At 34.3% G+C, this 15,645-nt stretch overlaps 1 protein-coding gene across 8 annotated transcripts in view; it reads right to left on the bottom strand.

The window, feature by feature from the left end:
* The window catches only part of LOC142979461 (anoctamin-1-like), a 37,519-nt gene that overhangs the window by 20,531 nt on the left and 1,343 nt on the right, over positions 1 to 15,645 (bottom strand). For 2 of the 8 annotated variants that reach the window (XM_076124372.1, XM_076124406.1), the window contains exons 2-6: positions 13,007 to 13,104; positions 9,662 to 9,766; positions 5,162 to 5,378; positions 3,380 to 3,445; positions 480 to 551 (exon numbers count right to left, since the gene is read on the bottom strand). In XM_076124372.1, coding sequence (XP_075980487.1) covers positions 480 to 551; positions 3,380 to 3,445; positions 5,162 to 5,378; positions 9,662 to 9,766; positions 13,007 to 13,104 — 558 coding nt within the window. Of the gene's footprint in view, positions 1 to 479; positions 552 to 3,379; positions 3,446 to 5,161; positions 5,379 to 9,661; positions 9,767 to 13,006; positions 13,105 to 13,306; positions 13,421 to 13,459; positions 15,185 to 15,645 lie in introns of those variants that run through there. The other 6 variants (XM_076124414.1, XM_076124396.1, XM_076124430.1 and 3 more) reach the window with 6 other exon arrangements.

The raw sequence follows: 15,645 nt of genomic DNA, 5'->3' as shown, positions 1-15,645 counted from the left end.
GGCTAGCAGCGGCATGACGAACACTAACACTTTGTCTTGAAAATGTGAAATTAATTGTGTTTTGGCACGCGATATATTGATTCTACAAAAATCGTACTGATTTGATTTCTTTTGAACAGTTTTTTAGTGTAAAATGATTTATAAATAATCTACATTCTAATAAGTCGCAAAGACCTGCGCAGCGCCGGTAACAGGTGTGCACTACCCATATTTTGTGTATGTAGATGCAGTTGAAATTGTTTTAAGCTTGCGGCTTATGCCTGTCGAGGTCATCTACACATATATAGTTTTGCCGCCCGGCTAGGCCGATTGATGTCGAGCCGAATAAGTGTACGAACAAGCGTGACACACGTATTCAACATGTCGCTGCTAGTAGCCATCCCGGTGTAAACCAAGCCACCTTACCGTTGCGTTATGACATGGAACACAATGCCCAAGCTCCCACTGAGTTAGCAAGCCATGCTTTACCTTACGCATACCTGAGAGAAATACATTGCTGCGTTATTCAGTATTGTATTCACTCGGTGTGATCTCTTTATCTTACTGCATTCCTACGGACATATATTATTGTTATGGACTGTGCATGGCTGTCATTGTGTGCTTAGTAACACGACATTTAACTTGCATTTTCTATGCAGCTGTTGATGACTAGAGTCTATGAGAAATAGTAACACTCAATAGTTTTGTGAAATTTGCATGAATTAAATCACTTTTATGTCACATGAAATTCAAGCTAATTTGAACCTTGTAGATAAGATAAAACTTAAGTCAAGTAGGGTGGATGAATAGGGCTGAAATATGTGACAATTTACAGACAAATTTCTGTTTAAAATGTATAAATGATAATGTTTTTGGTGACTCCTTTAAATGACTATATAACCAAGATGTACATTCAATTCTCCTATGGCAGGCTTCTATGATAGTGCTGCTAACATCGACAAACATACAAATATCGACAGAAGTATCCACACTAGTTGCAACAACACCACACGTACTAAGTCTAACACACGATGAACATATATAATCATATAATATGAGTCATTTACACCAAAGATACAACCCCATGAATAACAAAAATATAGACATATAATAACACCGTACGAGTAAATATCATTGAAAGATCAAGCGTAAGACTATTTGTGGCAAAACTTGGCTCTTGTCATTAACACGGAGTGCCTGTGACGTCACAACCCAAGGATCCAGCAATCCAGTACATATTTGAAGGCAATGACAAATGAAGGTTTGTTACTAACTTAGAAAATCATAGTGCAAATTAAGTATATCAAACCGTTTCTTGAATCTGCTGGCTTACTCTCGACAAAATCGAATTAGTAAAACATACGAGTCACATTCGAACTATTGTTAAATCGTTCTTTTAAGTTACAAACTATAAGTGGGCTTTTATAAAAATGCGAACTACGTCATCTTATTTTGTCACGCTCTCTCGCTCGCACTTACACATTGTCACATTCCAATTATTCCTATAATCATGACGTAGTTCGCACGTTTGTAATGGCCCGAGTATAGTTCGGCTTTGTCAGGGGTACACAAGGTGACCTTCGTTTTAACACAAATATTCTCAGCTTGATACATGATATTTACTCTAACGCCTTCCTGACAAATGTTGTTTCTATGTGCAGTGACAGAACATAACACCTCAAGACCTAATTTACCGCATCTTTTTTCATCTAGTCAGTAGCTCCACTATTTAATCTACCTTTTTCTTTAGAACAGCTTATAACACGTAATTCAGAAATCAAATACTATAATACAATAGAATTAAAAAGATAACGACTTCAAGTTTTCACAATGACAAGGTAGTCCTTTTAGGTTGATTAGAAAAGGATGGCAATACAATTTGAAGAAAGAGGCCCTAAATCATAAACAACAGGATAAATATATTCCAGGGACCATTGCTCGGTTCGATATAAATAACGTAGTCTATTTTTAAATTATTTATTACTGGCAGTAAAAACCACAGATTCTGATATGTTGTCGTTAAACATTCAATGGAAAATGAAAGAGATTTGATAAGGTAAGTAACAAACAGGTCACATAATCTAAAGGATGTGGTATTTTAATCAAAGTGGCTTATCACTGGATGTGGTTTTGTAATCCGGTTAAGCCTTGGCGATGAGAACATAAATACTAAACTGATTGAAACTGAACCCCTGATAAGAGGCCTATACACATAGGTCTTATCCTCAAAAGAACCTATTTTACGAGCCATTTTTGAGAAATTCTTAACTGAAAACTCAGCTCTCAACTTGTTGGAACGACCCGGAATTCGAACCCGACACCGGCACTCGGCAGACGCATACACTACCAACCGCGTTACAGAGGCATTAACCACTAAAATAAGAATACTAATGAATATACCAATATACTAACCACTGAAATAAGAATACTAACCAATAGTTATATTGCTATATTCTACATTTTGGAAAGAACAACTACAAATAAGTGCTTCAAAGTAATACTCTATTTTCACTGAAGAACCTACACCAAATCAAGTAGAATTTATTACAGCAGATACAACAATATAACATCCACTAACATCAAACGTGCACTAAGTATTCATAAGCGAACATATACATTCAGATTAAAGAGTCCCTTTGACAACGATGTAATAATATCAACGAATTGAGGTCTTACAAACATTTACTGTTCAACAAGGAATGGATTAAAAACTGAAAGAATCTAATATTATCATTAAAATTTTTAAGAACTGGAGAGTATGGGAATAAATATGTATTCATTAGATGCTAGAAAACTTACATCGCATTAATAAATGCGAAACTTCATATTTATTGAAATTAGGAATCGAATAGGATGTGACTCAGGGCCTAACCCCTCCTACATTAGGTACGGGAGGGGACCCATGCCTAGCACTGGGACAGTAATGGATTATATTTATTTAGTAGGATGTGAAAAGGGAGTGATTTTTGCCCAATAATAAGACTGCAAAAAGTACCACTACAATATCATAACATCTAAATATATGTACCTCTTTAAAACGCAAAGGTTACTGGCTGGTAGATATTATGACGTAGGCATCCGCTAAGAAAGGATGTTGATTAATTGTACCACCAAGGGGATAAAATATGGGATGAACATTTGTATGAAAATTCTGTCTTAAGTCAAAACGTCAAAGAAGCTAGTTTCAACAAAAATACAATAGTAAATGCATGTAAAGACCATCTTCATCAGTTAATTGAAAGACTAACAAGACGCTACACATAAGAACAACATTTATCATCGGCAACTACCTCGAAGCGACAAGCCCTGGGAGACTACACCATATAAAGCCATAACACGAGTCCTGCGTTATAAGGGGGTTTATTAGTTATATTATATTATGTATTATCATTATATATACCTTCATCGGCATCCTCAGTTTAAGAATCTCGCTGTAGTCTCTTAGAACGGATAGTGGCGCGTGGATCTGCGAAAAAAGGGGACATATTACACGTTTGGAACATAGATATTTTAATTAATTCATAATTTATTTCACGCCCATTATCTATACCCGAAAATAATGGCAGATTTGTGTAAAATACACCCAAATTTCGACATTTGCAATTTAAGATTGATTTTATAATAATAGGGGGCGAGTCTATTGCCGTATACCGGACACCGGAGCAAGGATCTTTTCATCTCTTTAAAATTAAATAAGATGTAAGAAATTGTGACTACAATACCAGTGGACCAGTAGGCAATCTGTGACGAATCTTCGCGTAAATTCCGGTGTTATAGTCATGAGTGTTATAATAACAATTTATTTGAAACCGCCTGCAATACGTTTACATACGCCATACATTTTCAGGTTGTTGCATATTAACACTATAACAGCGCGTCAGGTTTGCTAGACACATATCGGGTTCGGCATGTTCGGTTCGGCAATATTAAAATTTACCGATCAACAAAACCATCTCGACACGACAACATTAATGCCAAATCGAAAATGTGTGTAGCAAACCTAAGGGAATTAATAACCTTGAATATTTTAGCAATCCAATACGTAACAATACTATTACGAGATGACCTACACCATAAATTATTATTAAACCTGTAATTGAGGTCAGTAACACACGGCAAGTTCAAGTAATATGCAATTTTAAACCGGTTATCAGTAATGATTTTTTCACTTAAAGAAACATACATTGGCATATCGCGTGTTGACTTCTAGGTCGTAACATCTTATTACCGTATTTTTTCTCAAGGCCTTGGGTATTGTATTAAAGTATAAATATTATGGCACGATTGCTTGGTCTAGGTTATTGCTTAGAATGTTGTATAACATAGAAGTTATGAACTGTGGTATTTCGACTGCCATATGTAGTAAGTTTAGTTTGAAGCAAAGGCTTTTCAGACTTCTTAACTTAACTTATAATAGGTAATTGCTATCAGTTATGAGTATTGTTATTTTATGCATCAATGTAAAAAACACTGCAGCTAAACACAAAACCATGTGATCATGTTTCTATCAATGCAGCGTCGATAAGAGTACTAAAACCAGATTTAATTTTATCAACCAGAATTCAGGCAATCCAATAATAAAAATATCATCCTAAAACAATTTTTGAGATCTACATAAAATAAAGAGCCGTAATACTTCTCGCTTAATTAGTTAAGCTTTCACACTAACGAGAACTTTTTACGATACTAGTAAAGGACAAGGAACTTCTTATCTTCTTACCTTATCATATAAAAGAGACAACCCTCACTAAGAATTGCTATTGTGTTGCAAGGACTTTTATAAACATAAACAATAGACACAAAGTACAACCAGACCCGAAACAACTTTGATGCGCATAAATACAACATCGCATAAATAATAATCCCGTGTGGGAATCGAGCCTACGACCTCCAGACGCAATGGTAGTGCCGTTTTGCGACTATTTAAAACCACTGCGCGACGAAGACCTCCTCGACTGCCTCCATGGCGCAGTGGTTAAGTTCACCACGCCGCTTCCGTTGAGTTGGCAGGTCGTGGTTTCGATTCCTACACGGAACAATTACATTGTTTGTGCGATCCACTAATAACTGTTCAGGTCTGGTTGTACTCTGTTCGCTGTTTGTATGTTTTAAAAGTCACCGTGACACAAGAGCAATAGAGAAAAATCACAATTTCTTACAAAACGTATAAAGAATACAATACCTTAACAAAATTCAGTCCATACAAGTTCTCAGGCGCCTCTCTCTCCAACTGCAGTCCATCTTTCTCGAGGTTCTCCTCGAATATTCTGCGGAACCTGCTGGCCTCTTGCGTAGTGGCGTCCAGGTTGTTGGCCTCCCATACCAGCACGTAGTCAATCGTCCGCACACCATCGTTGAAGGTGAGGGACGGGTTGTTCAGGATACCACCCATTACGATCCTGGAGGGGGAATGATGGGTCAGATATTGTAGAGAGAAATTAAGATGTGTTTTTAAAGTATATGGTGCATTAAATGTATGAATGGTAGGTGCAACGCTTTACCAACTATAATTAAGTCTTAAAATAAAAATAAGAACTTAACTCTGTCATTATGGTTTTTATCAAGCTACTTGAAGCTGATTCCTCGAACTCTCGATAGATTCAAATCCATTCAGATTTAAATCTAACAATTAAAAGAATTCCGTTATATCCGTAGGCCCTCTAAGATCCTTCAAAATAAGCTTGGTGCAGTATAAGGTACCTGCGGGTATTAAGGCCTGTCGGGTAATAAGGCCTAAATCACAAAAAACGTACGAAATACAGTAGTTGACGATCAAGATTACTGTCACACAAGCTCAGAGCGTATACAAGTCGCTGCAAAGTGGCGGACGCACTCTAGCACTTCTCCTCCCGCAAATATCGTCGAAATCATTCAGAAGTGCGGTTCAGCAGCACGAATTATAAAAATTGACTCTAGTAAAACGTAAGTTGTTTAGAAAATATCATATTTACAAACCTGTATTGACTGTCCGCTTATTAATTATTGTATGCTTGTCTGTAAATTACCGTTTTAAGAGACTTGTAGTTATAAAAATTATATTATTATTCTTTTCTGTAAATAGGTGGTTGGCGGATATTAAGGCCTATAAAATTTTACAATAGGCCTTATTATACTCCTATTTTTTTAACTGCTATATAAGTAGGAACGTGTTTTTAAAATGTTTTTTAGTGGTAGTATATACGTAGTTTATATTTTCAATTTATATATTATTGTTTTTAGTGCTTACAGTCACGATGCCTCCCAAACGAGCATTGTGGTCAGAAGGCGATCTGACAAAAATAAATCACAAAAAAAAAATGATCGGTACTGTCATGCTTGCAAATAAGATAGAATGGATGATGCTATGAGGCAATGTTCGCGATGCTCTAAGTAGTACCACGAAGAATGTGTCGGTTTGACTGCAGAATATACTGATGATTTTCAATGTCCTGATGGATGCGAATAAGGACATTTTTTTAATTTATTAAGACTACTATGCTTTCTATTGCCTTATGTTAATGATTATTGATGTCAAGAATACTAATTTACTGTCAAGAATACTAGTTTAAGTTGATTTTTGAATAGTTTATAGTATAGGCCTTTTTACCCTACCCTATTATAATAAGGCCTAAAGACAGCGTTTTTTTAAAAGTGATATAATGTTTTAGTTTTAAGCTTTAGAAGCTATTTTTTGTTTAAACTCGGTAGTAATATAAGTACATGACTGATTATTATAAAAACTGGTTGATTATATTGGATATTCTTCATTTTATTACAAATCTCCCTTAGCTAGGCCTTAATACCCGCGGGTACCTTATATGAGAATGTGCTTAAAACTACCAACTACTTCCTTTTAAAATAGTGTAACAGAAAGGTGTGGTTAATTCTTAAATCCCTCTAAATCTGCTTATAAGCGAATCGTATAAACATAAATTCATTTTAAATCTACCTTCTAGTATACAGAATAATAGTAGGTACCACGTCGATAATATGTCGCAAAAATATAATAATTAGGTATTATAATAAGAAAATGCGATAAGAAAATTGATAATTTAAACATTCATTGATAAATATACCTACATCAAAATATAGCTGTACGACATTGTATTACAAACATGAACATCTTTATGTAGACTGAAAGGCTAAGAATAGCTCAGCCAGTACTAGGAATAGAAGTAGGTTCTAATACCAATGAACCCTTATTGATCCAACGTACCACTAGATTTTCCACGTACGAGCTCATGTGAAATAATAAATAAGGTAATATACATCCTTACAGCACGTTTGCCTTTGAATGAATGTATTTGAATTTACATGGAAAGTTCAGGAAGCTTTTTAACTCAAATTCAGTAGTTCGTAAATATCGAGTAAATTGTTGAAATTGAAAAACAAACCTGTCATATTTTCGTACGGCGCAGTTCACCACTTCAAAATATCTTTTAGATGGCTTATTAAGTGGAATTTAAACAGTCGTTTTCATACATTTGCTGGTACTTTATTTAGCAGATAGTTTATCTGACAGTTGTTTGTAAAAGTGTCCTTTATAGTTTTGATTTGACTGGTCTATAAAACTTTCTGTTACACGTGGCAAAGCCGTAAAATAATTTCTAGGAATACATTTGTTTACTAGGCTAGATAATTTATTATAAGCTAACCAAAAATCCCTTTATAATGCTTGTAACTAGTTATCTTATCTCATATTTGTTTAGAAACAAAGCCGCATTTTCCGCAAATGTATCCTACATCTCTTATTCATATCTATGAGTAAGAGCGCATATAGGAATACTTGAATTTTATGTGCATTAGAATATGTTATTGACACAAGTCTAGAGGTCAAGAGTGTATCTTTAAGTTTTCCTGTTCATTACAAAAGTGCGGTCCCAGATATTCCCATATCCCACATTAATGTTACAACGTGCTGTTCACAAATCAGTAGACATTTGTTACAGAATGTTATCGTGTTATACAACATCATCCTACTAAAAGTTTGTGAAGGTGTATGAATGTTTGTAAGTATGTTTGTTACTCTTTCACAAAGAAACTACGGAACGGATTTTAATTGAATGTAGTACACTGATAGCTCGTAACCGGAATTAACACATACACATACTTTTACCCCGGAAAATCTTTTCACGCGGACGAAATCGCGGCCAGAAGCTAGTTCAACATTTCTAAAAGGCCAGTTTTGTCCAAACCGACAAGTTACAAATGCTTCCTCATGCTTGTTTGTATGTAACGATGCGTTTCCCTCTCGTAACGCTAGTAATGTTTATTTATGAGAAGTGCTCCCTTGATTAGAACAAACAATGAACGTTTAATTACATTAAAATTTGTGAGTCACAATGTGATAAATATAAATATTACCACGCGGTTTCCTACTTAGATATTAAAAATTACGGCAAAAATGTCCGTGGAATGTGTTCTCAATACAACCATATACGATGTGTTTATCCTTTTTTTGTAATATGTGTATATTATATACGTATAAATCTTTTAAATAATTAGTCAGTCTGTGTCCAAGCAGTTAGGTATTTTCTCTATTCAAATGAAAGTTTACACTAGGGCATCAAAAAAATAACAAAAACAGACCAATTGTAAATTGAAAGTTCCGTACTGCTTATACACTGTTTAACTGTATAAAAAAGTCTATAACACCTTATAAAATAATATGTACCTATATTTAATTAATCCTTAAAACTAATTCTCCATGCCAGCCATTCTGGTTACTATCACCGCCCAAAACCACATGCATTAGACCACATGCAATAGCCCACACTCCACAAGAGACAGGACAGGACAATACATATAATATACATAAATACAATGAGTGATAATGTGCCAACTACTATGATAGAACCTCATTTAGCCGAACTAGTCACCATTGGGAAATAAATGCATCATTTGCCGTCAAGGTTTTTCGTCTGAGTAAAAACTAACGGTAATTTCTCCTTACATTTAATTACAAGTCATTGGGTTTTTTGTTATTATTTATTTAAAAGACAAAACTCACCAAGAATTTCTCTTGTGTCACGGGGAATTTTACAAATAAACAATCAACGGACGCAAAGTACAACCAGACCCGAAATAATTATTTGTGGATTGAACAAATAATTGTTGTTAATTGTGGGAATCGAACCCACCCGCCCCTCCCCACGCAATTAACCACTTGTGTGCCACAAGAGCAGCAGAACTGTGCCACAGGAACATTTTAAACTTGCAGACTTATAAGTTTGATAATTGAGTCGAGATGTTACTGTATCTAACCATTTCATCACCAGAGTGTATAAAATGTGCCGAATTCGCCTAATTTGTGTGATTTTATTTATTTATTACTTCTTTAAAACCTCTTAAGGTTAAATTTGATGGTGCTTGCTAACTTTAAGGCTTACCAGCAGTCATATACTGCTAATCCGTAAGTACAAGTGTTCAGAAGAATGCCTGATAAATATAGGTAATGACTCTTTAATTACGGTACTGCTAATCAGCACAGCACTGTACCAATGCGCAGAGGATTTTCTGATAACTGTATGCAATGATGCTCTTCAATTAAGGTACGGAGGTAGGACTAGGAAAGGTAATAGGAAACGGGAAGTCATCAATTAAACTTCTTAAAACGATGCAGTTATCTACCAACGTGTACAGCCAAATAAGGTTCAGTCTCGAATGATAAACGTTTGATCAAATGTTTGACCAAATTACTCACGAGCAATGGTTGGCCGGTGTTTTGCCATTGCCGTTTGAGCCAATGTTTGTGACGTCACATCCACACTCCTCGGCAGCTCGCGTGGACGCTTCGCTACCGTTGTCCCTGAAATTATTCTACACTTGGGACATGTGCCAATTAAGGCTTTATTACCTACAAGGAGGTTTTCCTTCATATTAGTTCCATGCAAAATAATTTTGAAAGTACTAGGTCTAAAATTAGTAAACGCGTTAGCCAAAATGTTGCAGGTTAGAATTTTGAATTTCGGTATGAAATTAAAGATAGTGAATTAAATAATCGTCAATAAATAATTTTGAAACATAATCCAAACTAATAATTTTGAAAGAAATAAAATAAAAATAATGTTTATATGTCTTCTTACTCCTAATATTCTGAATAAGTACTATTTCAATTTGTCTTTTAAAAATGTTTCATTTCCAACTTTCTTGAAAAGAGTTTCATTATAATGAATCAAACATTCTATAAATTAAATTCACGTGAGTAAAGACGGTATATATCGTTCAATTGTCATCAATCAGTACATTATTATTCTAATAAGTATGAGCATCATTCTTCCAATAGTTCCAATAAAGTACTCAATAATGGATGCTAGGAATTATATACAAACATACTACGTACTCTTTGTTAGTTGTTTCACTTCCTTATAATGGTAAACATAACTATGGTAAATATAACGATTGATTCATAAGTGTTCACTGTGCAGTAAGTATTTACTGTATCGACAATGTTAAGACGAGTAAAAAAAATGTTTTATACCCGAAGTTTGACCCTAAATAGTAATATAACTCTCTATTACCTATTTCATAATATGTAAAAAAAAATACTGGAACATAGGTGTTTTGAAAATTGTGTATAAACATAAAAAGTCTTCACATAAAGAAAAGAAAACAAAAGAAACAATTCCCCCTTTAAAAAAGATAGACTGCGAAATAGACATCATGCAGAAAAAACATCACCCCCTATAGCACCCATAGTACAGCATGTTTCAAAATATTTAATTAATTGACTCATGTTATTTCATTAATTGTTTAGTTTGAAACGACATTTGTCATCAATAAATATCCTGAAACACACTATACTATTTACTTACATATGTAATTCGTCATAATGTAATATAAATAGATAAATCCATACATGACGGCCATATTTGAAACAAAGTACAATAACACTGAACATAAAATTGCAGAACGATGACATAAGCACTTATCGAGTGAATAATAACCATACTTATATGCTAAAAATGCTTAAATAAATAGTATTTTTTGTGGTATCGAACTAAGATCGACTAAGAACATATACTTAGAATAAAATTCAATACCTATATGAGTATTTAATATCGTAGCATAACAGTGAAAAACATTATGTAGATAACCTTTGAGATTTCAGAAATCCAACATTTACTAACTAATTTAAAGTCGCAACGTTTGCTTTCGGGGCTCATCATTAGACAGACACCCTTTACCTAGATTTTAAAATGCACAATAATTGGTGTTGATATATTTTGTTGACGCATTTTGCGTCAGCAGTTTTTCTTATTTAAAATAAAAATAACAAACCTACCAAAAATTTAAAACAATGGTCGACGATAAGAATCATTTTAATTAACATAATACAATTAGGTATAACCCACAAATTAATAAGGCAGATACTGTTTTCCTCAACATTGGTTATAGTTTACCACACAATTGTAATGTAGATTAAATCACTACTACTATACTCTTAATAATTAATATACTTTTGTAGTTACTATGACCCCTTTTCCCCTAATTGGGTACTTAACAGAGTTAACGAAAAATTACTAAACTTGTAAAAGGTTCATCTGAAATGTTCAGGCTACATATTTTTTTTCGAAAATTATGATGAAATTGTAATTATTACAGACTGAAACATTTTATTAGCTACCCATTTGATTCCAACGAAAATATGGTATAGTGGCGACACTGCACTGTATTTCTATGCTAAAATGTGATTCTGACATTTCATAAAGATTAGCTGGTTTGACTGTTATCAAGTACTCAATTATACTGATATAATTAATATGAAGTAGTACATTTGTATACCTACAATGAGTTTTCAGGATCGTATTGTACAACTAAATGCTAAAGACGTATTGAAACACACGCACGTTATAAACGTCCACGTGTGCATACGTATATGTAAAATTTGTATGACTTTACAAAAATTGAACATGAGAGTATTTTGTTTTTGGATATTTATTTACGAACAACTTAACTAGACACTAAAAATAAAAGGCCATTGTTTTTTAAAAAGATTTTTAGACTTTGGACTCGAACTTCTTGACGATGTTTCCACTAAAATACTACTTTTTACCTACTTAAATTCATTTGGCTATATAATACCATCCCTTATTTCGAACTCATTTTATATTTATTCTTTAATTATCGACTTGTTAAGCCCGTATCCAGTAAATTAATTTCATATTGAACCTAATATTTCAAAAGAATGACTCAACTTGAGGGAATAGAGTATTAATTCTGTCAATTAGGTTAGAAGGTAATAAATAAACTGGCCCCTTTGGTGTTGTTAGCCACAATAATAAGTGCCACGTAATGTTGTTACATAATTAAAGTGCAGTGCAGGTTTAATTTAAATATTTGAGTACCTAAGTGGGAACAAACATGTTATAAACAGAACAAAACCTTGAAAAAGTAAGAGCGTTCTTGGACGAATTACAATGACCTCTAAACGCAAATTGAGCAGTAAAATTCTTATACTTCCTGTGAACTATGTTTACTATCTTTAAGATAAATTCTTTCTGCAAGATTAGCTATAGGGATATAGGAGAGATTAACTCCTAACACCTTGAATTTTTGTCATTCTGTTATGTAATAAGGACTTCCAGAAAACTTATTTCCGGATGGCTATAAATCTATAAAATACAAAAGGCTTTTAATCTCCAAACACGGATGAATAACAAACGGTCCTTCAAAGGATGTTATCTAACGTTTAAACGGATAAAGTATGGGTAAAACCAGTCGCTTTAGGCATTAGGTAAGTACGTAATTTGTTACTTGTGGAAGAGGCTTAACAAGTCGAGTTGTGCTACTTGACAATTATAACGAGACAGTGGACTGTCTTAAACCAACTTTACATCTTCGACAGTTTGCTTAAATACGCAGCAATTTTTATACTTTCAAATTCTAGTTATGAACCAGGTTCAGTTTTCGTGCCTCTTTATAATTGTCAGTTATTCTTTTGTGCTTTTAATCACGACATTAAAGTGAACGATGACTAACATGTATACGTAAGTGGGTTCATTTACATTACGCGTCAGTGACATTGACAGTAGGTGTCCCTACTTACCGGTCAGTGTTCATGTCCTGCGACAGGTTGTCCTGGTACGTGCTGAGCACGGACATCGCCTGAATCTCGCCGATCTTCTCCTCTCTCTCCCTCTCCGTCTATCCCAAACAGTAAGCGAATCAGTCACTTGTCATCCGCAACCAACTTTCCTCAAGTCGCACAAACGACAATGCATCATAAATGCACGTAAGATAAGAATCATTTTGTCATGACATCAACTAAGGATATATCAACAATAAAAGATTCATTCAGTACACATTCACATTCCAGATAACGCCAAATAAGAACTCATCGACATACTTTATATGTTTTACACCTCACATTGGACTTGTTAATTCTGAACAATGCCAAATCGTACACAGAGTAAAACGTTGCCTCTATAAACAACCTCGCGATCATTGCGGTGCACAAAAACTGCTTGTACAGTAAAATTACTAACACGTAGCGACTGACCTTGTCTGTTCACTGTTCTACGCAGACTTGAGACTGAATCATCTGTTTGATCAACAAATTTTAACTTTGAGATAATGACACGTTCTATCAAGATTCATTTTAAAGGAACACTGTCACTGAAAGCGTACTCATTTAAAATGTATCATCACTTTCCCGAATAATATTGATTTTATAACATTAACGAAAATACGTTAATTATTTAAAACAAACGTTTGGTCGGTAAACGGTGGTATCGGCAACTGTTCGAACGTGAAAAAAATTGTTAGTAATCAACACGCGAATTCGCTTAGGTCTGGGTCACACGGTGCGACTGCGACTTCGCGGCGCGGCGCACCCACGTGCTCGCGGTGCTTTCTTTACATAACATTGGGAGTGCGGCCAACGATTTAGCGCTACTAAACTTAAGGTCAATGTCAAGAATTCAAGATATAAAGCATAGATTTGCAATAGCGACAAATATTTTCGTGTAAGACAGCTAATCTGAAGTGTTATACCACTTTAATCGCATCAAGTGCGACCACTTTCGCTGAAGAGGTTTGTATTTAATTACAAAAGCTCTTCATATAATCAACTGAACTCACCGGATGATGTTTATAACTGGTACATTCTGCTAAAATTATAAAAGCGAAAGTATGTTGGGCGTATCGAAGTTAGTTACTCATAGTCTCAGAATAATAGTTGCGAAATATTTATGCGGTACACGTAATAATTTCCTAAGATACATTCGACGATATCAAAAATATCATTAATTTTACAGCAGCCTTGAGATGTGAACCCGAGCGTAGTAGACCCACGCGTCACTTGCCCGATCCCCTATTATATGCAGGCTAATAAACATTCATGAATCATTTCTACCTTCATCCAACCGGGACCGACCCGAACTCGATATTACCTGGTAAATTACAAATTAGGTATTCTGAAACATTTTCTCCATTATTTTATACTTAAACTTCGTAATTTGCATATTATTTACTGATACTCAAATCCAGCTATGAGTATCTGTTTTGGTGTGTTAACGTTGATTTTGCTCGGTCCGGAACTTCTAAAAAGATTCTGTTAACTTGGGCTGGTAATAATGCTTGGTTATAACGATACTGCCATTGAAAAATCGCAGAAACTTACATACATGCATACGCATACGGAACAGACTGACCGTTTTAGGCCAATCCGAGGCATGATAAGACTTTAAGGCTAATAATTCGCGGTTGCTCTGGACCGCTCGCTCCGCGTAAATGGATAGGCAGCCTCATCGGTCGCTAGAACCCAACCGAAGTTAATTGCGCTAAACATAACCGACCGTTTACCGACTGGTACAATTTGTACATCATAAATTCGTATATCTAGTCTGTAATCTCCTTAAACACAATTTTCGTGTAAAAAGTATTAAAGTTTACACAGAGCCTTAGTTAACAGGCACTTATCTTTATTAGTTAAAAGTACTAAACACGTCGGCGATTAGCGTGACAAATAGAACGTGTCATTAAAGGTATTAATACGCATTTTACATACTGTTTAAGTTTATGACTGTCTCTTACAATTACTTTACGAAATAATTCTGTAGCCCATCGCAGAAGATGATAATAATTGGGATGTTGCTTAATTTTTTTTTATATTTTGAACGTTTTTTTCGTTTTGTACATAATCAGATACTTAAGTACAGCGATACATTGAATTGAAAGTCGCATGACGTCACTACATAACTTTAATGGTTTTTAAAATTAATAAAATTTTGTGTTTGCTTTTTTTTTAATAACATGCCTTAATATTTTTCAATTATGCAACTGACAGACCAATTGGAGAGATTATCTTAATACCCCAGAAACATCCCTATTCAAATGTGACACAAAACAAACTAAAATTAATGTAAACTCTGAATAATGTAAAATCTGATTTTTTTTTTGTATGAACTTTGTCATACATGCTTATCTATTATCTAAGCTATTATGTATTGAATGATAATTATATACCTACCTTGTGTATATTGTATTCAGTCTAAAACCTCATTATTTATAATGAATAATCATTATCCCTAATCAGTCATCAACAAATGTGTTCTCCATTACTAAGTGACAAGTAGAGCTATCTAATCATATTTGCCTACTATACCACTAATAATAATTTACACAATTTATTGTTTAGAAATAAATTTTCCTTACCTTATATTTTATTATAGTAATGTATTGGAA

Source organism: Anticarsia gemmatalis, chromosome 2 (genome assembly GCF_050436995.1).
Source record: "Anticarsia gemmatalis isolate Benzon Research Colony breed Stoneville strain chromosome 2, ilAntGemm2 primary, whole genome shotgun sequence".
NCBI classification, from domain to species: Eukaryota; Metazoa; Arthropoda; class Insecta; order Lepidoptera; family Erebidae; genus Anticarsia; species Anticarsia gemmatalis.
The sequence above is the reverse complement of the archived record's forward strand: the minus strand, read 5'-3'. Positions and strand labels throughout refer to the sequence as shown.